This window comes from Bacillus rossius, chromosome 1 (genome assembly GCF_032445375.1).
Source record: "Bacillus rossius redtenbacheri isolate Brsri chromosome 1, Brsri_v3, whole genome shotgun sequence".
NCBI lineage: Eukaryota > Metazoa > Arthropoda > Insecta > Phasmatodea > Bacillidae > Bacillus > Bacillus rossius.
Window position 1 is genome coordinate 11,706,993 of NC_086330.1, and position 23,792 is coordinate 11,730,784.

Below are 23,792 nucleotides of genomic sequence, written 5' to 3' on the forward strand. Positions count from 1 at the left end.
AAGACATCACAAAAAATAAATTGCATATTATAAACATTAACGTAAATTCAACACTCGTTCATAAACATAGTGAAAATAAATCTCTGACTAATTAAAGAACTCAATGTTGAATATTATTTTTAAGTTTGGCGAAAGTTAACGTCTTTGCCGTATTTGTAGGTTATAATTTGTCTTGAAAATTAACAAGTGCAACAATAAGCAGTGTTGCCAAACGCGTAATATTCGAAACGCTAATAAACTAAAGACGCCATCTTGGTTTCACATGTTTTTGCCATTATAAACGTCTTTCATAAACATCAGAGGATTTTACTTTTTAGTGGTTGGTCATTATGTAAGAATGAAAGTGAACAATTAAAAATTAGTGGTATTTTTAAAGTAAACGAGATAATTATTTCCAGTAAATTTCATTTAATAAAAAAGGGTAGTTTATACACGTGTGTGAATGATGGAGCCTGGCATTCCAGGCAGTAGCAAAAGTGAACCAGGTGTGTCTTCTGCGCCTATTTGGACGTTCTTTAATAAATTACCAAATAACAAGGTGCAATGTACTGTGTGTCCTTCTGTCCTGAAAACGGAATATGGTACCATAACAGGTATGCACAGACACTTAACACAACATCCGAAGGCAAAAAATGAGTTGGCCATTCTTCAGGAAAAATACACATCTTTCAAATTATCAAGCAGAAGTGAGAAAAAGTCAGTTAAATCAGATGTACAAACAAATCAGCCCAAGCTAGCTAATTTTGTCACCTGGGGTATTGACCACCCCAAGTAAAAGGCTTTGACAAAAGAAGTAGGTAAATGGTTAGTTGATGAAAGAGGCCTAAAAAATGTTTTAAAATTGGTTAAGCCTCTGTACAGTCTCCCATCGAGCAAAACATTCAGCAGGAAAATAATTCCAGAGTTGTACGAAGAAACTGTCAACAGTTTGAATGCTAAAATAGGCAGTGCCATTTCCACTGATTTGGACTATAGATGTGGATGGTTTATTAAAAAAAAGACTTAAAAAAACGCACATTTTAAAAGTAAATAAAGTAAATATAATTTTCTGTACAAGAGACAATTTACTGCTCTTGCTCCCGATCCCGATCCCGAAAATCTAATGTATTTCCCGACCGAATCCCGTCCCGAAGTAAAAATGCTATTCCCGTCCACCTCTAATTATTATTTAATAATAAAATTGTAATCACATTTGTAAAATAAGAAAAATTTAAATTCCATGTACATTTTTTTTAAATACGGAAATAACGTCCAAGAACAGAATTGTAAATATCGGAATATGCATGTTTTTAAACAGCTATATTGTAATAGTTGATGCTTAATTTAAGATATAATTATACTGAAAAAAACCAAGCACTGAATAAAAACTTCTTTGTACACAAAATTAACCAAGAAAAACAAATTTTGGACAAAAATGTTTTATTCACTCAAGAATTACTTCACTTTAATACTGAAAATCTTGGGTATTTAAGACTAAAAACTGTATTAAATATTAAATCTTGCAATGTTGCAATATGATTATTTTTCAAGTCGGTGCAAAAAAAACTAACATTAAAATATTTCTGATGTTTCCTCACAATCAGCTAGTCTTGTATGGCGAGAACAAAAATCCTACTAATTTTAAAAGAAGAAAAATTTTGTTTTTCTAAAAAATCTTGTATCATTTTAAGGATGATGACTAGCACATGTCTAACAGACCTTAAAATACTTTTATTAGACAACAGACACTGTTTGCAATTTGCTGAAATCAAAATATAGATAAATTAAAAATTTTACATTATAGAACATGTATGTTCAAACAATTAAATGATAAAATCATGACAAAACCATGCCAATACAAAAATTATACCAATTTTTTTTTCCTTTTTAATTAAGCCATTTGTACTAAAAAAATCTTAACACCATTTGCATACAGTCATTTGAAAAGAATGGCACGTGCAACATTGACATTTCTTAAGCTAAAACACACACAAACCAAATACATTACGACATCATAACAATTACACAGGAAGCACTGTCTTACAAATGTATCACAAACTTGCACGAGTGATCAGTCTTGCGTGGTTCTGAACAGCAGCGTTCCCTGCTACTGCCCCTTCCTAGCGCGGCCCCGTTTCTTAGTAGTAGCATCGGGGAGTTCGTTGCTCTTGGCCACCTTTACGACGTGCTTGGAGCCGCTGGCTATCGTGGGGAGATCTCGCCAAGATAGCACCTTCCCAGCCGAAGGCATCTTCCTCGCGACCACAGACCGTCTCTTCTTCAGAACCAAGGACTTCCTACGTGCGAGGCTGGGGCCGGCGATGACAGACCCCACCACAGACTTCCTTTTGTTCCGAACACCCCTCTTGGCGGTCACTCGCTTCGGGGGCGGTTCCGGACTGTCGGGGCTGTCGGGAACGTCCACGTACCCGTTGACAGAGTTCTCGCCACAACCACTCTCGTTCTGCTCCGCGGTATCCGGCGAGTCGCTCTCCTGGGGCGTGGCGGCTCTCTTGGCTGCGGTCTTCCGAGACGCCGTCGCCTTCCTGCCGGCGACACCCTTCTTGGCCGTCTCCTTCACGACCTTGTGCGACGGCTCAGCGCTGCTGCCCGCGTCGGAGCGACGCTTCCTGCCCTTCGCCTCGGGCTTGGGGCCCGCGCCCAAGTCCAGTGGCCGGTCCACGCCCGACTTGAGTGCCTTCAGTCCCTCCACGCAGATGGACCTGCACTTGTTGTAGTCCACACCGTCGTGATCCAGCTTCACCACGTAGTTGAAAAACTTCACAAGCGCATCTGAAAATAAATATCATAAAAGACATTACCAAAAAAAAAAAGAGAATACTTTCATTTTTTTATAAATTTGTTACAACTTGATTTTAAAAAAAATTATGTGCAAATGAACACGAATATTGCTACGGGAATAAAACAACTCAATAAATGTAGACTTGAAACAAATAGTTATAGAACAATTTATTTTTATTTATTTTGAGGTAAGTAAAGATAAACATATACTTTAAAGAAAACTGAAGAAGTTGGCAATGGTTTGGTGCACAAAACCATTTCAGCATTTGCGTGGAGTGATTGAGGGAACAGTGTAATATAAAGTCATAATCAAGCTAACACCAATGCTGCATTATTCACATACACAAAATAAATCTAACCTAAAACTCAAAATTAATGTAAACAATAAAGCCAAATTCAAGTGGAAATTTGCTATAAATAACTTAAATGTGTAAATACCTAGCATTAAAACAAAAAAAAGAGCTAATTTCATAACAAATTGGAGATAAGGCCTTATTTTCTTTTACAGCTCTCATAAAATTAAACTGATTTCACTATACGTGTTAATTTCTGTTAATGAAAATGCCTTGCCTCTATGTATTTATTACCACTAGAGTTGGGCGAACATAGTAAAAAAATTACAATTCGTTTAAAAAAAATAGAGACTATTTTGAATTTGTAAACTTGATACAATTCTGTATCTTGTCCCATTTCCCATGAGAATTAATTTTTTCTGCTCAAAATTTTCCGCCTGCCCAACAAAAGTTACATGTGAAGCATGTTGCGAACCACGACGGACCTGGTGGCTTCGAGGAGCCGAAACATGCTTTCATGAGCTTGGGCACGTCGCTCATGTACTCTTCCTTCAGCGCTGCCAACTTGACGCAGTCGGCGATGCTGTTCTCCCACGGCAGCTTCCCGGACATCCAGTGCAGCAAGTTGTAGGCCAGGATCTCGAAGTCACCTCGCTTCCCGACAACTGCAACCAGCAGGCATCGCACTTCGAACAGGTCTCACCAAACCTTGTGAAAATTATTATTACATATGTCAAAGGCAATTGCATATGCAGTTTGAATACTTACATACATTTCTTAAACTATTTAATATACACAGCGGAACTAGGCACATACTTTTTTTTTTTTTTTTTTTTTTTTTTTAACATTTTGCAGATTTGTAGCTGGTAGGTATGAAGGTGAATTTACCTTCATAAAACTCTGAACAGTATATTGATATTCATCCACTAGTCACACCTCATTCACATTTACTACTGATAAGAGACAAGATTTTAGGGTTTCTTTTTTTAAGGGCCAATTTCGTTTATAAAACAGGAGATTTTGGTGTTATTATTTTTAAGAAAAATCTGTTTATTCATAAAGATAGCACCATTTTCAACAAATATGACACTTACTGATACTTGATGCACTTTTACAATATAATAATTTGTAATAAGCATGTCAAACTACTGGCTTTAATAAAGAAGTTTAGACACAGATCATGTGGTTTTTAAACTAAGCTGTTCCAGCCCTCGGCCTGGCATGTGATGATTCAACAAAATATGCCTGACTTCTTTTTCTTACTTAGGTTTGGACTGAACCAAGAGCCAAACGATGATGAAATTACGTGCATTTTATTCAAGCAATTACATGGTTTTGCTTACAACATAACAGTTATTGTAACTTAACTTTGGAAAAATACACTTTGATTCTTGCATGAGAGTCCCATTCAAGACAGAACCAAGCGGCTACAGAAACATACCACACCACGAAAGTAAAAACCAATGGTAAACTGACTTGGCCAAAGACATGATTACATCCTTGCGCTGTTGGTGTTGCCAATGTTGCCACGTCAGAGCGGTTCCTACTGCTGTTTATGAAGGTCATACACCGACTACCATATATGTAACAGTCTTTTACTAAGAGAAAGTGAGAAACAATATAATTACTCGAGTTTCACATGAATGCATTTATCTTGTAGCTTTAGACATGTTCAGTAAAATTGTATATCCATTCCTGACTGATCGGCTTTAACTCTGCACTCCACGTTTTAAAACAAAATCACGGTCATGCAAGTTGACTGAAATGCGAGGCAGGGAACGAATGAGGAACTACCACTCACCGCCCTTGTGCGCATCCCGGCTGGTGTACTCGACGGTCCCGTTGTGGGCCTTCTTGGGATCCGGCTTCTCCTTGGCCTTGGTGCACATCTCGGCGAGGCCGAAGTCCACCAGGAACACCTGGTTCTCCGAGCCCTTCTTCCAGCCCAGCAGCAGGTTGTCGCCCTTGATGTCCGCGTGGCAGTAGCCGCGCGAGTGGACGAACTCCAGGATGTTCACCTGGGGCGAGCAGCACCGGTCGCACCTTGCCGAGGACTCTGCCCCCGCGCCGAGCCACGCTCCCTCCCCCCTCTCCGAGCACTACTCACTATCTGCACGCCGAGCTGGAAGCCGGCCACCGGCGACAGCTTCTTGCTCTGCTTGAAGATGGCGTGGACGTTCCTCCCCAGCCGGTCGATCACGATGAACCGGTACTTCGTCCCGTTGAACTCGTGCGAGCCGTGGCCGTGGAACTCGGGCACGCCGAGGTACGTGAGCTTCTTGTCTTTTTTCCACTGAGCAACTTCAAAACAATTAAAAATACACGCATTAATTATACATTTAACTGGCTACCACTTTCAAGCATAATAGAGCAACCTTGCAATGAACATACTCTAACGTTTTACATAAATAAAATTACAATATTTTAACAGCTAAATATCTTCAATTTAAAATCACATTACATCAGTAGATGTACCTACATATAAATAACAATTTCTATAAATCCAACATATTTTACTAATGCTGAAAATTGCTAGATTAGGACAGTAATAAAATTCATCGATATTGTTATGTTCATTATCAAAGAGCTAAATTTTAATTAACTTTTTCTCCAGTTTTGTCAAAACAATTAATTAATGACAATTAAATATTTTGATTTGGTTGACAATAAATATAATTTTCAGGGGATGGGTTTGTTTGTTATATTTTAACCTTTGCATGTTCTCACCAGTTTGCAAAGGCTTTGGATAAGGCCTTTAAAATGAAGGAAGAAATGAAGTTTGTTGCATTAAAATTTTTTTTAATGCTAACAACAAAATATGAGTCATCAAAACTTTGCAGATGGACACTATATTAACTGTTATACATGATTTGATAGCATTCATTAGTAATAAAAATATTTAGAACAGAACTACTCATAAAATAAATCTGCAAAATCTTTATGTGCCTGAAACAAGTGACATCAATTATGTAAAAACATGTTACTAATATAAGAAATGATAGAGCAACCAATATTATATTAATTTTTTTGTAATCTGTTTAGGTCATACATTCTGGTACAAAATTCATGCTAGCTAAATTACATTCAAAGAATTTACCATGATTAAAGATTAAATTTTTGTAAATTGAGTTAAATTTTATCCAATTCTTGATTAACATCATGTTTTTGGTAAAATGTTGGTGCTAGATGGTGTCATGCAATTTGGTGTTATATTTTGTATCGACAAGCTTTGCAGTGCTATTTCGGTTTTATCGCAAGTAACAGTAGAATCTCGTCCCTACTGACAACACAGCACAAACGAAACTGGCGCAAAGGGGATAAGCCTCTCAGTCGGTTCACGGTTGAAAGTCCAAACACAATGTCCTTTAGGCCAAGGTAGTGCTTGGGGGAGAGAGATTAGCGGCAGGATCGACCATCAATCTCGCAACCCCTAGACCGTTCGATCCATTGTCACAGCAGTCCGTCACAACGGCCTTAGCAGAACGAGGACACCCGAGTGTTAGTGGTAGTACGTGTTACAGAAAAAATTTATTTTAGCTTGTCATCCTGGTCAGGATGGTGTGTCAAGAGTAGCTACCATCAAACAGCAGCATCGAGTGGTGAAGAGGCCAGTGATAAAATTGTGTCGGCTGCCAGTCAACTAAGAACCAGTGTAGTGAAACATAAAAAAGGTTATTTTTGGTGGGCGGTATGTTTGTGCGTAGTGCTAGAATGTGTGGTGGTTTGGATATTTGAATTTGTCGCCCTTGATCGTGAGTGCGCCACTGTGGCGGCCGTCGTGTTCAGCAGTGCCATCTGTAAATAGTTTCGTCAGTCTTTTACCGTTTCTACGCGTTGCTGCGCATCATGCAGATAAACTATTAGTTTCAATTCAGTTTTGTAAACATTTTTTGGTGTTATTTAAATGTGATAAGCTCCCGAATACTGACTACTGTCCCGAGTAAGCCCCACAAGTTTTCCCCGGTCCAACAGCCGGGGTAAACAACGTCCTGCCAAGGCCAGTGTGAGACAACATAGAACATAACAAACAGCTCTGTAAGTGAACGATCATGGTGACGAGTCGGATACACAGCCTCGCTTCAGAGTTTGTGCAGCTGCAAGTTTCACCGGAAGCTGTTACCTAACTAGGAATGCTACTGTTTTACAGATCCTAGCCGAGGAACATAATTAACCAAGTTTCATCATGCACAAGTAATGAAAATAAAATATCACTTACTGTCCTCAGGCTTGGAGAACTTCATGTAGAAGTGCATTTCCACGAAGAGGGGCCCATTTCCATGAGGTTCCTGAAGCAGAACACTTACCTTAAAAACTAATAAAATAATTTCAATAATATGAATTTATAAAAGCTTGTTTGATGAAAACAACAGTGGAAAAAAGGTATTACAAAAGATTGCATCAAGGGGCACGAACGTTTTGTACAAATTTCGTAATGGTCCTAAACTTTTAATGGGTAATGTAATTACAGTAGATGTATAGTTACAGCCCATTCTCTATACTCTATCAAGCAAGATTTCTCTGTATAGTGTGTGTCACTTAACTTCTAGAATTTAATAACTTAAAAAAGTAATACCAATGGCGTACATATACTTTTATGACTGTTGTTCTATAGCAGCATAAGAAAACAACTATATTTTGTTGTTGCCAAGTGATCGTAAGCAGACATCATGCAATGTTTTGAAAGTTACTTTTATTTAATGGGCATCACTGGCACTTTTTTTTTTAAGAACTATGAAATTCGAGACAAGTTACGGGATTCAAACTACTTTAATAGCCATAAAAAAATGTTGAACACAGACTTACAATTTTGATAACGTACTCATCACCAGAATTTGTGGCAACTTCCGAGGCTGAAACAAAAATGCAAAGGAAGTAGAGATAATTTCAAATTAAAACACATAACTTGACTAATTTCAATAAATGCCCAAACAATTAATATATTAAACAGAGATATTATAAAAGAATTTTTATTTAGTCTATGACAGGTTTTTCTCATATTGTCACTTAACAAACCATAACGCCTAAAGTTTTAACGACGCTGACTTTTTCATTCAAATACATTCTAGCGGACATTTTGTATCCACCGATACAATTTTCACACCAAAAATTCCTAGAGATAGCAGAGCCATTGCACAACACTGGAGCTGCCTAAATACACAAAGCAGATTTAAATACTGCAGATGGCTCCATGCTGAGGTAATAGGAGTGAATTTGGTTACCCTTGCCTTATAGTTAAAAAATATTAAAAATGTTGTTTTACAATTAAAAAAAATAGCATTATATTAAATGCACACAATACGTAATTAAAAATAAGCAGTTTTTTATGGTCTTTAATATGTTACTGAAATGATAATAATCAGGCGATATTGTTAACGTAAGCGTAGATATGGAAAACACAGATTTTTGCAAAACTTTAATCCTTGCACTTAGCTCCAGATACTGGCCTTCTGAAATTTTTTCTTTCTTTCAAAAACCTTTATTCCCCCTGTGGCCTTCATTTCAAAAGAATTAAAAAATCATCCTGTTTTTAAACTTACACCCAACATCCTAAACACATTTTTTTTAAAGTTCATTAAAGGACTGAAGAAAACAGTGATAATTATTTTATTTTATTTTATTCCCATTGCCCAAATCTTCTGTGAATAACAGAATGACCAACATAACAAAAAAAAAGCTTAGAAAGGAACATAATTTGATTTAATAAAATAAATTAAAAATTACAGAAAAATTAAATCATAAATCCAATATTGGATCAATTTCCCTAAAAAGAAGAGGCATTCCTACATTGAGCCATGACACACACATGTGATTTGAGGCTAGTGGAGGCTTCGAATTCAATAACAATTTTTAGTGAGGTGATAAATTTCATTTTTGTAATTTTAGTTTTGAGGATAATCCAGACACCTATTTACAGTTACTGGCAGACATTTGTGATTCGAGTCCCATACTACTTGCTAGACTGAAATTCATCGGCGTGGTTTGTGGTCTGGCAGCACACTAGTACACTGGACTTAGTTCTTGATTAACAGCAAACATTAGAGAACAGTATGGGACATGGAGACAACATACCTATAACAGTTTTTTTTTTTTTTCGTTTCGTGTGAAGTGTCAGGTACATAATTTTTCCTTCAAGTTTCTGTGCAAAAAATATTTAACAATGTGCATCACTTTGCAATTGCGTATGAAAGAACTACCACACTTATGTATGTAAAGTATCCTGATACAATCAAATGAAATATAAGAAATATTATGTATTGAACAATAAGGCACCTAAATACAATTTTCTTGGAACATAAATAAATCACAAAACAAATAAACAATAATAAAACTTTTCCTTTGTCGAAACTACTAATCTCAAAACAACCTTTCGTTTCGAGCATGCAAATAAAATTTTTCTCGTTACGTTAAATACAAAAAGAAAATATAAGTACCATTGAAATTAAATTATATGTAGTTAAGATAAAAATATTTTAGTTAGGAGGCAAGGACAACAAATAAATTTATTTTTATATGTCATAGAATAAAATGGATATGATATGCACGCAAACTAAAACACTTTCCAAATTTGTGTGTTAATGCCTTGATCATAATAACTACACTTTATTAGCGTGCATACTGGCTAGATTACGTATTTCAACAAATTTAGCGACAAGTCCTTCCAGCAATAACATCCATTAATGAATTTTATATTTTAATGTTTAAACAATGTATAACGGACAGCGACCAATAAAATTTAAACATTTTATTCACCACCCCATGCTTTTCCCTGTGAATTTTTCGGGCTTGTTTGGCCATTCTCTGCTAACTTTATGCACCTGCACATGGTTATTTCAGGAATGCCGGTATATTTAGTAGCTATTTCTGTTGTCCTTTGAAGCGGTTCGAGAAGACAAACTCTTTTAGCCTCTTCATCGCAACACTGAATCATCACCAACTTTATAATTACGCTTTCAGGGCTGTGGATAACTCTCCCGTACCTCTTTGTGACAGTCCGTAGCCTTCCACGCAACTGAACTCGCAGCTGATGTTTGTGGAACAGCTGATAGCATAGTCTGATCTACGTGCGTACTCCCCCTCGCGTTGCTTCCTCCCCTTCTCCACTGCTCCGACTTGTACTGACTTCTGCCAGTACCAGTAGCATACTTATTTTTTATTTGAAATTAATATCTGGTCAACAACACAGACCAGGAAAACTGGGAAAAGAATCGTTCACTACCTAAAGTGAGGCCGGGTTTATAAACCACGGAACGAAGAAAACAATGCATAGTCCCAACACATCCCCAACCTTACAAAAAAACAGTGGAAACAAATTTCTTTCACTTGTCAATGCATATTTAAACAAGAAAGCACATTAAATTGTAAATAATTTTAATTAAAAGTAGTATAGTCTTTCAGCGCAAAAGTTGAAAAAGTTGTTTGTACAGTAATGTACCACATTGCGGTTTGCAATCCATGCAGATAAAAAAATCTGTTTCTTTTTAAAAGTTTTCAGACTACTCCACTTCAAATATATAGAAGGTGGAAACTCGAGCCAAAACGAAAGAAGTTGATGATTGGGCGATAACATTTTTCGTCTTGTATTTCTTGCCATACTGATGGATTGTGTTTCTAGCGTAGTTTATAAACCCAGCCTGGAGTGAATCGAGGACAGCAATAAGGCTGGTGAGACACCGGCGCACCTGCGTACACCGCCCCGAAACCGCCCGTGCCGACGGGAGGCCCCAGTCGCCAGCTGCGCTTGCGGGTGTCCACCAGCACCTCCCCCTCCGGCAGCGTCTCGGGCAGGACGTGGCCTCTGGCTGGCTTCCTCGCGGCCGGCTTCCTCGCCGCCGGCTTCCTGGGGGCGCTGGCCCCGGCGCGGGGCATCTCGCTGCCTGCCGACACACAGCGGTCACTTCCCTGCCCCCGCGCCTCCCAGGCCGAGGACACACCTACCCCCTCCCAGCACACCAACGAGCAGAGACCGGAAACATTCGCGGGTTCCTTCCGAGACAGGCTGGAATCCAAACTCGTTTAGCTTAATGCTGCGTCAGTGACTGGACCGCAATTTACCCGAAAGACTCTTGAGCCAATGGCAACCACTCAACAAAAGAAGTATCGAATCATAAGAAGAATCGCAGCAAACAGGTGTTCCGAGTCGGTAGCCAACGACCAGGTGATAGTGTTGCCCGAGTACATAGAGAATCGTGGAGTCCATCCTATAGTGGTCACTGAAACCGCTAATTTTTACAGTCCCTACCAATAAGTAGTTGAACGCAGCCAATGGAACACCTGCACAGGGCCACAGCAACTGTGCTACCTTCACCACTTTTGAAAATACCTCAGCACAGTAGTGATGTAAAAATTCACAGGTTGCCGGGCCGGCATCACAGACACACAGCCAGGCCTACCCTTTGTGACCAAACACAGGGTAAACTGCCTTAATATCCCGCTTCGACGACAGTAGAACCAGCTTAAGAAAACTCCACTTAAAAATATTTCCTGCAAAATGAGTTTAAATAACTTAGTTTTTAACCTATTAATTCCATAAATTTTAATCCTCTTTAAAAAGTTTTCCCTGGTAAGTAAGTCTAAATCTCTAAGCAACTTGAGAAACTTCTACAGAGATTTTCTGTACTTTAAAAAAATTAATAAAAATTTGACATCTCAATGATGTTTTACAATTGTGAAAATTCTGTTATTACCTCGCAAGAAAACAAATCCAAATCACTTTAGTGTGAAGCAAATTATCAGACTGTTTAACCACTGTAGCCGCTTATCTTAACAGTAATGCAGGAAGTAGTGGTCGAAGCAAATGGGTAATTATTTCGTATCACGTATGCAAATTTATCCTTTGATCCTGAAGGCATGACGTTGTATATATTGGTCTTGTGGTACATGATGCTTGATTTAGAATGTTGAAAGATCCTTGAAATAACAAAGAACTCGGGGTATTAAGAGACAGGGGTTATAAGAGACAAGGGCAAAATGTCACCTTAAATATCAATAAAAATAAGTTTAAAAATATGAAAAAATTACTTCAACATCTTTAATTTATTATAACTTACCTGCTTGGTAATTATTGTGTTGATTTTTACTTCATCAATGACATGAAAAAAAATGTTTACTTTAAACTTAACTTAAAAGTTCGCAACTATTTTACAAAAAAAAAAAGTTGTGTAAATTTCGTAAGATTTTTGGAAGTGATATGTACATAGCTTTTTGACTGAGATTGTGACATTTGATATAGAATTTGTGAAGTTATTCAAAACATTATTTTGCTAGTTCTGGGCATGTCTCTTATAACCCCAATTTAAGATTTAGTAGGGGTAATAATAGACACTGGTCTCTTATTACCCCGTCAGAATTATTTTCTTTTGTTTCAGGTCTGTTTATTAGAAAACTAAGTGAACTAACAATGTAAAAGTGAAAAAAGTGACAACAGTGAAAAGACAATTTACACAATGCCAAGATATTATAAAAAGGAAACATTCGGTGTCAGTTTGACCCTAAGGACATGAAAAAAGCAATTTAGAAGTAAAGAAAGGAGTGTCAATAAGAGCAGCAGCAGAAAAATTTAATGTTCCTGTGTCAACTTTAAGCAAACATTACAAGAACCCTGAAAAAAAAATTGGAGGCGGGCGTACACAAGAAATCTCAGAAGATGAAGAAGCAGATATGGCAAAATATTTAGAAGTGTGTGCAGTTCACGGGGAAGGGTTAACTAGAAGTGAAACATTGGAGTTAGTGAAAGAATTATGTTGAGCACAGCAAATTGAATACCAGATGGCACAACAGTAAACCATCTTATGACTGGCTCAATTTATTTTTCATAAGACATACTCACCTGAGAATCAGAAAAGGTGAACAGTTGAGCAACCAACGTGTAAGAGGAGCAGACCCTTTCGTAGTGAATAGCTTCTACCAAGGTGTCCAGAAACTGTACGCAAAAGAAAAAATAACAGAAACAGACCGTAGTTATGTTTACAATTATGATAAGATCTCATTTTCACACAATCCCAGTGAAGTTTGCGTCATAGCTAAGAAAGGTACGAAAAGAGTTTCGAAGCATATAGCAGGATCAGGCAAATCAAACACCACTGTACTAGCATGTGAAGCAGCAGATGGCACAAAGATGCCACCATTCATAATCTTCTCGGGAACGTATGTATGGAGTACCTGGATTCCAAAAGATGACTATCCAGGCACAGCATATACAGCCCAAAAAAAAGGATGGATGGAGGGTTCCATTTTCGCAAATTGGTTTTCCGAATTGTTTCTGAAGCACATCCCTTCAAAGGAACATCACAATGGCAAGAAAGTAATCCTTTTCTTTGATGGTGTTGCATTTCATGTGAGTTTCCTCTCATTAAAATGGCTTATCTTATGACAATGATATGATCTTGATTAAACTCTCACCTAACATGACACATTTCATGAAGCCATTAGATTTGACAGTACATATTTAAACCCCTGAAAGGAGCTTGGAATACTCTGATGGTGCAGTGGAACAGACTTCACCCTGGCACTCCGCTACCCAAAGAAGAGTTTTCCAGAAACATTAAGAGACTGTGGGAGGAACATTTCCCACCTAGACTTTTGATTTCCGGATTTCTTCATACTGGGCTCTTTCCTGCAGATGCAAGCAAATTTCCTGAGGAGGCCTATAACCCCATAAAACTTCAGAGATTCAATGCGATTGAAAAAGCTAAGGCTTCACGAGTTTTACCAGAGACATCTCCCAGTGCACCTAGACCTCCGCCTGTTTCAACTTCTGTTTTGCCTACGCACAAATCTACGGTGGAAACTGCAAGTACTCCTTGGCCTGCTTCTCAAAATGGACCTTCAGCAAATTCAGATGTGTCTGAAACTTCAACTGTCCTTGATTCTGCTGAACAAGAAAGAGAAACAGACAACATAGGTGAGATTTTGGCTTCTCCACTTTCAGAAGAAGGTCAACCAGGGTGTGTTCATCATGGTAAGCAGAAGATTGTGAGCAGCATCAAACCAAATTTGAGAGTTTCATTCGGTACAAACTTACTGAAAACATAATGAAATCCACACCGAAAGTAGGCCTAACAGGAAAGAGGAAGAAAGTTTCAGAACAAAAGGGTGAAATCCTGACATCAGTGAAAGTCATGGAAAGGATTAGAAAGTCTGAAGAAAATCAAAATAAAAAGAATGAGAAGACGGAAAGGAAGAAATCGGGAAAAAAGCAAGAAAGTGACAAGTCAAAGTTTAAGGTTACAGTACGCAAGAAATCAGTTAGGCCTAAACGGAAATCTGCAAATTCATCCTCTGATTCTGAACTTAGTGATGATTTACCTATTGAAACGGATGAAGACTCGCCATTACGCCTTGAAGAATTATTTTCTTCATCGGACAACAGTGTGCCTGAAAAATTTCATCCAAGTAGTGTTGTTCCTAGACTAGAACTGTACTGTGCTGTGTATTACTATTTGGACTGGTACATTGGGCGAGTTATTGACTTTCCAGATGAAGGACTTTGTAAGGTTAAGTTCTTGAAAAAATAACTTAATGGATTTAATTGGCCTCCTCATGATGATATACAAACAATAACATCTAAATACATGTTCTACGGACCCATAAATTTAAAGGGTAATGGTCCTTTCCAGGTTTCTCGAGGGGAGTTACAAAAAATATGTTTGGTGTACAGCAAACTCAAGAAAAGTTTCAAAAAGTAAGCTCAAACTAGGCCTGGGAAACTTAGTGCAAAGTTTTTTTAAAAAAGGCAGACTATTAATTTTATAAGCCTAAATGTTCTATTGCTAAGTCCTATCTTTTAATATGACTTTCATTTGACTTATCAAGTTACATTAGGCCTATTAGGCATGCAGTATACAGAATCTTTTTATTGTAAACTGAGCTAAGTTTAGGTTACAAAAGAGTTTACAATATTTTTAGATGTTTGTTTACTATTTACTTATCATTTGACACTACATATAATAGTTAACTGTAAGGTACAAAATAATTTTTCAAATAAAACTGTTCTGTATTTCAATGACAAAATGCCCTATTTTTAGTACCTATGTTTTTGGAATTGTCACAAAAAATAAATATCAAAAGTACTTTTGATTTTCATTTGATAAGCTTATGTATTGATTCTGTACATTCCTTTGAACCTTTAAAATGGGGGTTATTGCTTGTTTGCTATTTGTTATTAGCATAAATGAATTTTAGAAACCATCTTTCAGAAAGCATTTTTCATTCTAATGTAGTTTGAGAACCAGCACATATATTTTTTATTTAAAAAAATTGGGAGCTTTAGAATTTTCTGAATATGTCTCTTATATCCCCCAATCATTTTATACAGTGTTTCTGTGGACAGTGAAAGGTATCTCTCTTATTCCCCCTGATAGTGTAATAAGAGACACCGATTTTATAAATTTTCAAAAAAATAATTTCACAGTAAATTGTTAATGGAAAAATTTCAAAATAATTGAGAAAGATTCACTTAGTTTGTTGAGTATAACATAATTTTATCGAAGACATAAGATTAGAAATAAATCTAATATAATTTTTTTTTGTCTCTCATTACCCCTTGTCTCTAATTACCCCGGCCTACCCTATTCCAGATTGTGTGGAATTTTTTTTGTATACATTTTACAATCATAAATCATTTTTATACCACAAGTTTTTGTTATGGCCAGGATTTTATGAGGTACTATATTAAACCGGTATGCATCAGTACCACAGAATCATTATATACTGGATAATGCCATCGGGATCAAGAGATAAATACGTATATGGAACTTGATGTTTATAAAAGATTATTTTCATTTTTGGGTTTACATTATTAACGACAGCAAAGTAATGAAGATCAAATCGGACCCGGGTAGATGAGGAAAATGATAATATCGTTTCAAAAATGACAAGGTTGCTTAGTGATTATCTTAGTTAGTTATCCTACAAGAACTTGTTTCAAGTACTGACTCTCGCAATAATAAAGCAAACACTGCAGCAGGTCTACGACTGTGCCTCCAAAGCTCACACTGCTCCCACTCCGGGAAGCAGAATCCCGCAGACTTGAGGTTCAAAATGTAGAGGGAGAAGAGGGGGGGAGGCCAGTTTGTATTTAAAAAGATGCCTCTTTGTGATAATTAAGAAATATTAGCGGCACCCAAACACACGATTCCGTGGAATTTTATGATACAGTTACAAAAGGTCAAAACTCAACAATTACTTTTTAGTGATTTTGAGAAACTATGGAAAGCCAAAATAATGATGAGTGAACCTTTATTTGAACCTGGAGCTTCCTAAATGTGAGACCACCATTTTACCATTGCGCGACATTACTCGGTAAATCTGCGATGGACTTCTACGTTCACTACTTTCGTGAAGATGTACTGAGCTAGTGACTTGATTGCATGAGTCAAACAAGGTAAAAAACTAAAGAAACAGATATTTTTTTGATCATCAATTTAATACACAGCACTTTTCGTAGGACAAAGTTGGGAAATATTTTCCCTGTGCATTCTATCTGTTTACAATCTGCGATTCATTTCGACAGAAGTGATTTAAGTCAACAGTTGAGCTTAAAATGCATTCAGGTAAGCAAGAAAGGCTGTAATACATAAGTTTTTTTTTTTTTTAAAGTCCCTATATACTTCTTATGAGTTTTATCTTCATTCATTTTCCTACCCTTCCACCACAAACAATTTATTTAACTGAAAAGCAAGCAAGTCAAGACACAAGGAGAGTGTCTTATAATTTTATCAATGCATTGCCCAGTACTAGTCATAGTGTTAATCTTTTGACATTTTCAGTTTCATTAACGTGGACATGATGTGGCCAAGAGTGCCTAATGAGCTCAGACCCTCTCAGAAATGATATGAACCAATCAGTCACCACTAGTTTTGAGTCAAAGCTGACACATCACAGATAAAGCTATTTGACTACCACCTCAGAAATTACTAAATGTTTTTAAACAGCTATATATTTACTAATTGTACCCAACCCCCGTTGTCCAATCTTTACGGCTCTCCAACTATCGTAATATTAACGTTAAAGAATAGAAAACAGATCTTTCAGTAATCAATCAAAATGTATCAACGTACATTACCACCAAATTTGTTTCAAAATGGAAAAAAAAAAAAAATCACAACAAATTATATTCATTAACATAACAAAAAAACAAAAAAATTATACCTTTAAATAATAATTGAATATTAGTACAAAAATAGCTACACTGCGAACACACCAAATTTAAAAACGATTGAGTTTTTAAATTTTATATGCACGCAACCTACGCCGACGTCGAAACTCACAAAACAATTTCTCGCGGCAAATTTTTCGGAACCAACCAAAACAACCAGCAGCGTTCCATTATCTATATTTTCATTAGACCTTGGACGTACAAAATTAAATAATTACGCAGTAAGGTACTATCACCGACAAATATTAAATATTTATTCAAATACTTAAAAGAGTCCTATGTTAATAAGTTTCGAAGAAGTGTGCGGAAAAAATATATAGAAAAAAGAAATCAAAAATAGTAATTTTACTTAACATGTAAATAAAATGGCTTAAAAAATAGCATATATTACCGTCGCCCGGGTTCTCGTGTTCGAGATCCGGCGTAGTTCCTAGCGAGAAGGCTGGTGTTTTACGGAAAACGTGTCCGGGAAGGCGCCAGGCTAACTCTGCGGTTAACCACGAGGTGGGTCGGTGGGTACGAATGCCCCTGCGTGGCCCACTAGGAACGGCGGCGGTGGTCGTGGCATGGGCGTCGTAAACGGGGGGAACGGGGGCCCCCCAATAATAAAAGTCTTCAATTTCGTCCCCTCCAATAATATAATTAGTATCGTAGTTTCGTAGTTTCTCCTAATGTTTAAATTAATGATTTTGTATGGATATAGCACCAGCAGATATGTTAAATGTGTTTTTACAAATGTGTTCTCTGAAAATATTTTTTATAAAAAATAAATTATATATTGCAACCAACTATAATCAGAAAATTTAGGAAAGAAAAATACCTTAAAACCACCTTTTTGCACCTTCAAACCCCAAATTTTTCCGGGGGAGGACCTCTGCCCGCCTTTTTTTTTTTTTTTCAGGAGATGGATATTTCTCAACAACTAAATCAATTGAAGTCCCCCCAAAAAAATATATCCTTGCGACGCCCATGGTCGTGGTGTTAGGGATCCCTGGTTACTGATACACTACTGGCCCTACACAGCATAACACGCTGAACCCTGACGTCGTACCTCTTCTTTATTAAACAAAAAACCCGGTTCACAATCCTGTCCGCGGCGCAACACTCCAGCCATGGCCCTGGTAGTGCTACCACTCGTCACCAGATGGCAGTGTAAATAAAAAGAGACAATGTATCATAGTTATTTTATATATTTTATTATTGTAAATATTTAGGTAGATTATTAAGTGTATACAGGAAGTATGTTTTGTAGATGTGGAAATAATATTGTAAAATGCAAAAGATCATCATCATGCAAAAGAGATAGAAATATGTAAAACTTTAACACAGATGGTTCTAGAAGAAACTTGTATAAATTGTGCGGGCTAACAAGCCTTGACAGTTTTCCTCTCTCCCAGCCAATCTGGGAGAATAAATATTATCTCAGTCAAAAGTGGTATTATTGGCTTGAATTCCTCATCTTCCTTCCCTCAGTTAGCGACTATTCGTGAGACCGTGGGCTTTCCTTCTCTCTCTTTCTTTCTCTCTCTTTCCTTCTCTCGCACCTATCCGCTAGCGACTCCGAGTGAGACCGCGGGCAATCCTCTGCTAGCGACTCCTCGTGAGACCGCGGGCAATCCTCTGCTAGCGACTCCTCGTGAGACCGCGGGCTTCCTTCTCTCTCTCATTGTACCTCTCTCTACCCACCCATCCGCTAGCGACTCTTCGTGAGACCGCAGGCATCCCTCTCTCCAACTTCCAACCTTTCCGCTAGCGACTCTTCGTGAGACCGCGGGCATCCCTCTCTTCTACACCCAATCTTCCTGCTAGCTACTTGTCAGCACGTCCTCGGTCAGCTGCACTGGGCCGAACGGTCCACTCCCGCCTCAGAGTGTGAGCACAGAATAAATAAGATTCTGTGGTGTGAGGCTGCTCTACCAAAGAGCTGGCGCCGGGCAAACAACACGACAACTGAACGACCGAGCGACGTCCACCCCGTCTCCACAGCTTCACCAGAGACGAGGCCGCGACAACCCTAACTGGATTGAGGAAATTCACAAAATAACATACACGAGTCTGCTTTGCACTGTCGTATACACGTCGCGCACAGAATGTGCGGAGTTGACATTTAATGGAAATTGGCAGTTACACTTGCAGTTACAGTTACACTACTATCCCCACACAAATTACACTAGGTTGAAACTAAGTGCTCTGACGCGCCGTCACTAACATTAAGCCCTCACGCCAGTCGAGGTTGAGGGGGAGAGTTCAATTGGAGTCGGCCAATCCCGTAAATTGCGAACAGCAACGCTCGGGCCCACCTGTGTGGACCGCGGCTCGCTATGAAATTCGTTAAAAGTAGATGTAGCCGTGTCTGTGCACTTCGGCAATTAACCAAACATCTGTGATTGCGGGAGTCGGCCCGCGCCGTATGCTTCACTGCCCTGTAAATGCATTGTGCGGGGAGTTTACATTAAGCGGCTGGGATAGGCCCTACACCGTAAAAGGACCGGGCACACATGGGGAGTTAATTATAAAAGGGTTTTGTAGAGTGACTATAATTACCAGGAATGAAATCGATGCAGACAATGGTTGAAGGCTCCCCGTGGGATCACGTCCATCCCGGTCCGTGAGACGCTCGGTACTGGAGTCTGGCCCTGGCGCGAGGAGAGGGCTCAGCGTCCTCTCGCATCAAGGTTTCTAAAGTTCCATTATTCGTAAAATATTATATTAATAAAAAATTGTACGTGGCTCTAATTCACACATTAAAAATTGACGTCGTCCGGCCGACGACCACCCCAGAGCCCGACCTGCACCCGCCAGTATACGCTCCCGCTAACGGAACACACCCCTGGCCATGGCCCACCCGAGTCAGGCGAGCCGAACAGCGATTAAAGGCAAACCCGCGAAAACCTGAGTAGACAAGAGAAGAACCGTACCCATTCCTCCTAGAACATTAAATTAGGATTTTAGCGACAATAAAGTCTCTTCCAGACACACCCATTTAGAGTCTAGCGTAATGAGGTCAAGCCGGGCGCGAGAGAGGCCGAGCCTCCCTCGGACGCCATGCCAGTTCGGCAGTTCATCACAGCTCGCGGACCGGGGCGGACCTACGTCCCACGGAGAGGCAACAACCTTTGTCTTCATTGAAAGTAACGTCCGGTAAATATAGTCACTAATTAACAGAACCCCTTTTTTTTACTTAAACTCTCCGTGAGTACCCGGTCCCCCTTTTCGGTCCAGGACCTAATCCGACCGCATCAGTTTAAAGACACCCCGCACCACACTTGGTCAGCGGGGTTGATCTTCAGTATACGGCACGGGCCGCCTCCCGCAACGCACAGAACTTTACTTAAGGTCACGCGCACGGCGCTGACCACAAACCCGCAAGGGAGCTTGGACAAACTTAATTGCGGTGCGTGTTTCACCACAGTGGGCAAAACACCCGCGCAGAGACATTCGTATACGGGATTGGCCGTCTCCAATCGCCCAACCCTTAACTCAGTGTATTTTTGTATCCCGTATTTTGTATTACTAACTTACGTTACCCGAGTAACGAGTGCCACGTAACTTGTGCGCGCCCCTTTAATTCAGTGTATTTTGTGTCCCGTATTTTGTATTACTAACTTACGTTACCCGAGTAACGAGTGCCACGTAACTTGTGCGTGCCCCCTTAATTCAGTGTATTTTGTGTCCCGTACTTTGTATTACTAGCTTATGTTACCCGAGTAACGAGTGCCACGTAACTTGTGCGCACCCCCTTAATTCAGTGTACTTTTGTGTCCCGCCTTTGTGTTACGAAATTACGTTACCCGCGTAACCAGTGAGACGTATGAGACGTAACAGCGTCCGAGGCCCACGTAACGCGGAACACAAATAATACGGCGCCACGGAATAACGAGTAAACCCCCCCCCCCCCCCCCCACCGGGGACCTCTGTAGAGTGTTGTATTGTGTACGACTCACTCCTATGAATAAAAGGTACGACACCACCACCTCAACTCCACGTCTCTTATTTAAATATCATCTCACGCAACACCGCTGCCGGCCCTAGTGGGCCATGCAGGGGCACATACATCCACGACCCCAAACTCACGACTAGAACCGAGCTAGTCTGGCGCCCACCCGGACAAAACGTATCAAGAACCGCCTTTTCCCACTAGGAGCCACACCGGGACTCGAGCCCGAGACCCCGGACGACGGCAAAATTAACAATTGACCTAATACATAGATACATTTTGAAAATTTGATTTAACAAGTTTCCATTAATTAAGATTGAATTATGTGAGTCACACTGGAGACTGTTCGTCGCTTGATGACTGCTCCAGTGGCGAACACATGAAAATTTGGGGTGGTTTTAATTAAGTCACAGACTACTTTGTTTAAATTAGTCTGAAGGCCGCAAGGGGAGCACTCACAAATGTTTTAATAAAAATCCACACGTGAGTGACCCGGGCACTCCTACGTCGCACTTCGTTTGCACTGGGTTTTTAATTAAAAGTGGTTTTGTCATTAATTTACGTTGAATTTACAATGTACCGGAATCGTTGTGTCTGGTTGATTAAGGAACGGGGCTTTAATTCTACCTTTGCTCCGTGGTGCTCGCCTGACTCGGGTGGGCCATGGCTAGGGGTGCGTTCCGTTAGCGGAATCAGATACTGGTGGTTGCAGGTCGGGCTTTAGGGTGGCCTTCGGTCGGACGATGTGTATATATATGTGTGTGTGTGTATATAATTAAAAATACATATTAAAATCAACATCAATAAAATAAATTGTAAACATTTAAATAATAACTTTATTTCTCATAATTAGGCTCGTAAATCACCAGTATATGTGTAAAAAAAATGGGAAGTTACCAAAGTCCCAGTAACAATAATATCCGCTGTGTGATGCAGTTTCAGAGTATACTCTATATTCAAACTCCTGCGATCAATGGTTGCCTTGTATTCATAAAAATTCTCATTGTGTTATGAATTTTAAAATGGAAAAAGAAAACAGAGTTCCATGAAGCATTGTGTTTTTGAAGTAAAACTTCTTTGTTGAGAGGGCTACAAATTTCGAGCATTACAAAAATTCCGTTCCCACGAAAGAAATAGTTACGTGGTGTGAGAACCGGTAGAGAAGGAGAGTGCATCTGGAAGGACGTTACTTCAAAACATGCACTAGAAGTCGAATGGGAAGAAAGAAAGAGAGGAGGGGAGAGATAGAATCATAGTGTAGCATGCTATATGCTAGTTGTAACGATCAGAAGGGGACATAGCAGGGAAGAAATATAAATGTTGCAGTAGTTATGTTACGAATTCTTGTAATGATGCATGTTTATGTCTACTGCTCAGTTTTCATAACAGCTTAAAATTGATGCAACTTGACGTCGTCCCAAGTTATCCTCCTGCTCGCTGAGGCCATTATTACCCATTGCTGCTTCAGGCTTGCGTGTGCGCCGGCGCCCGTGCATAAAAGTGTAACAAATGACCTTGGCCGAGAGGGGAACACCCTGCAGAGGCACCACCATAACAGTAATGTGCCTTTCATAAGGGTTTTATTTATGTAATTATGTGAGTGTGTAAATATCTATTTGTGTTGTGTACCTGTAGATGTGTTTCCCGGACGACTGAGTCGCGTCTCCCCGCCTGTGACCATGTGGGCTCCACGCACTCGCACAAGAAGGGAAGAGGGGGGATTCATGTGCGCGCGGCAAGGGGGGAGGCCGCGGAGACGTCGCAGAGCGTGGGTCGAATTAGTCGCCTGAGTGGGGTGAGAGAGTGAGGTCGCGAAGTTGTGAGTGAGAGTCGAACGGACACTGTCAGTCACGTCACCATCAGTTACGTCACCGTCGTTCGCGTCGGCAGTTACATCACAGTCTTTTGTGTCATCGTCATTCGCATCACTGTCAGTCACATCATCATCAGTCACGTCACCATCGTTCGCGTCGGCAGTTACATCAGTCTTTCGTGTCATCATCATTCGCGTCACTGTCAGTCACGTCACCGTCAGTCACGTCACCGTCGTTCGCGTCGGCAGTTATGTCACAGTCTTTCGTGTCATCGTCATTCGTGTCACTGCCAGTCACATCACCGTCATTCACGCCACTGTCAGTCGCGTCACTGTCGTGTCACCGCCAGTCAGGTCACTGGTAGTGACGTTTCGCGCTCAAAGTGCGTGGAGCCGGGCCTCGCCCTGATGGACTGTCACAGATGGGGGCCGTGACAGCCCATGTACAGTATGTGACGTATGCAGTAAACACAACTTAACGTCATAAACTCTTTTATTTCACCCGAGTTAGGGTAGTTCCCTTGCCACGTGGCACGTACCACGGAGCTGCTGGGTAGCGACTACGAACCACGGGAACGGCCCTAACGTCGACAAACTATATTTATTGAAGTGAAAGCTTTTGGCTGAGGGGGCTACAATTCCGATCACATGAGGGGTATAGTTAAGTATGTGGTGGAATAACTGGTAGGTATAGGAGACAGCAAGGGAGAGCTAGAATTGACACATCATACTTACACACTTGCACAATTGTATACTTGCATACTTATATACTTATATACATACTCACTCGCATATTTGCATACTTGCACATTT

The 23,792-nt window shown here is 39.6% G+C and overlaps 1 protein-coding gene across 6 annotated transcripts; it reads right to left on the minus strand.

Annotated features, from left to right (window-relative positions):
• LOC134532119 (serine/threonine-protein kinase VRK1) lies at nt 1-17,378 on the minus strand. Of its 6 annotated transcripts, none has more exons than XM_063368471.1 (9): nt 17,223-17,378; nt 12,901-12,993; nt 10,754-10,948; nt 7,878-7,924; nt 7,291-7,360; nt 5,182-5,375; nt 4,876-5,092; nt 3,560-3,739; nt 3-2,772 (listed from the first exon to the last, which is right to left on the minus strand). In XM_063368471.1, the coding sequence occupies exons 3-9, from the start codon at nt 10,938-10,940 to the stop codon at nt 2,087-2,089; spliced, it is 1,581 nt and encodes a 526-aa protein (XP_063224541.1). In that variant the 5' UTR covers nt 10,941-10,948; nt 12,901-12,993; nt 17,223-17,378; the 3' UTR covers nt 3-2,086. The 6 variants fall into 6 exon arrangements, with proteins under 6 accessions (XP_063224522.1, XP_063224559.1, XP_063224532.1 ...); XM_063368442.1 differs by having other exon boundaries at nt 17,132-17,350; XM_063368480.1 differs by lacking the exon at nt 17,223-17,378 and adding an exon at nt 14,379-14,945.
• Between the last annotated feature and the right edge of the window lie 6,414 nt (nt 17,379-23,792).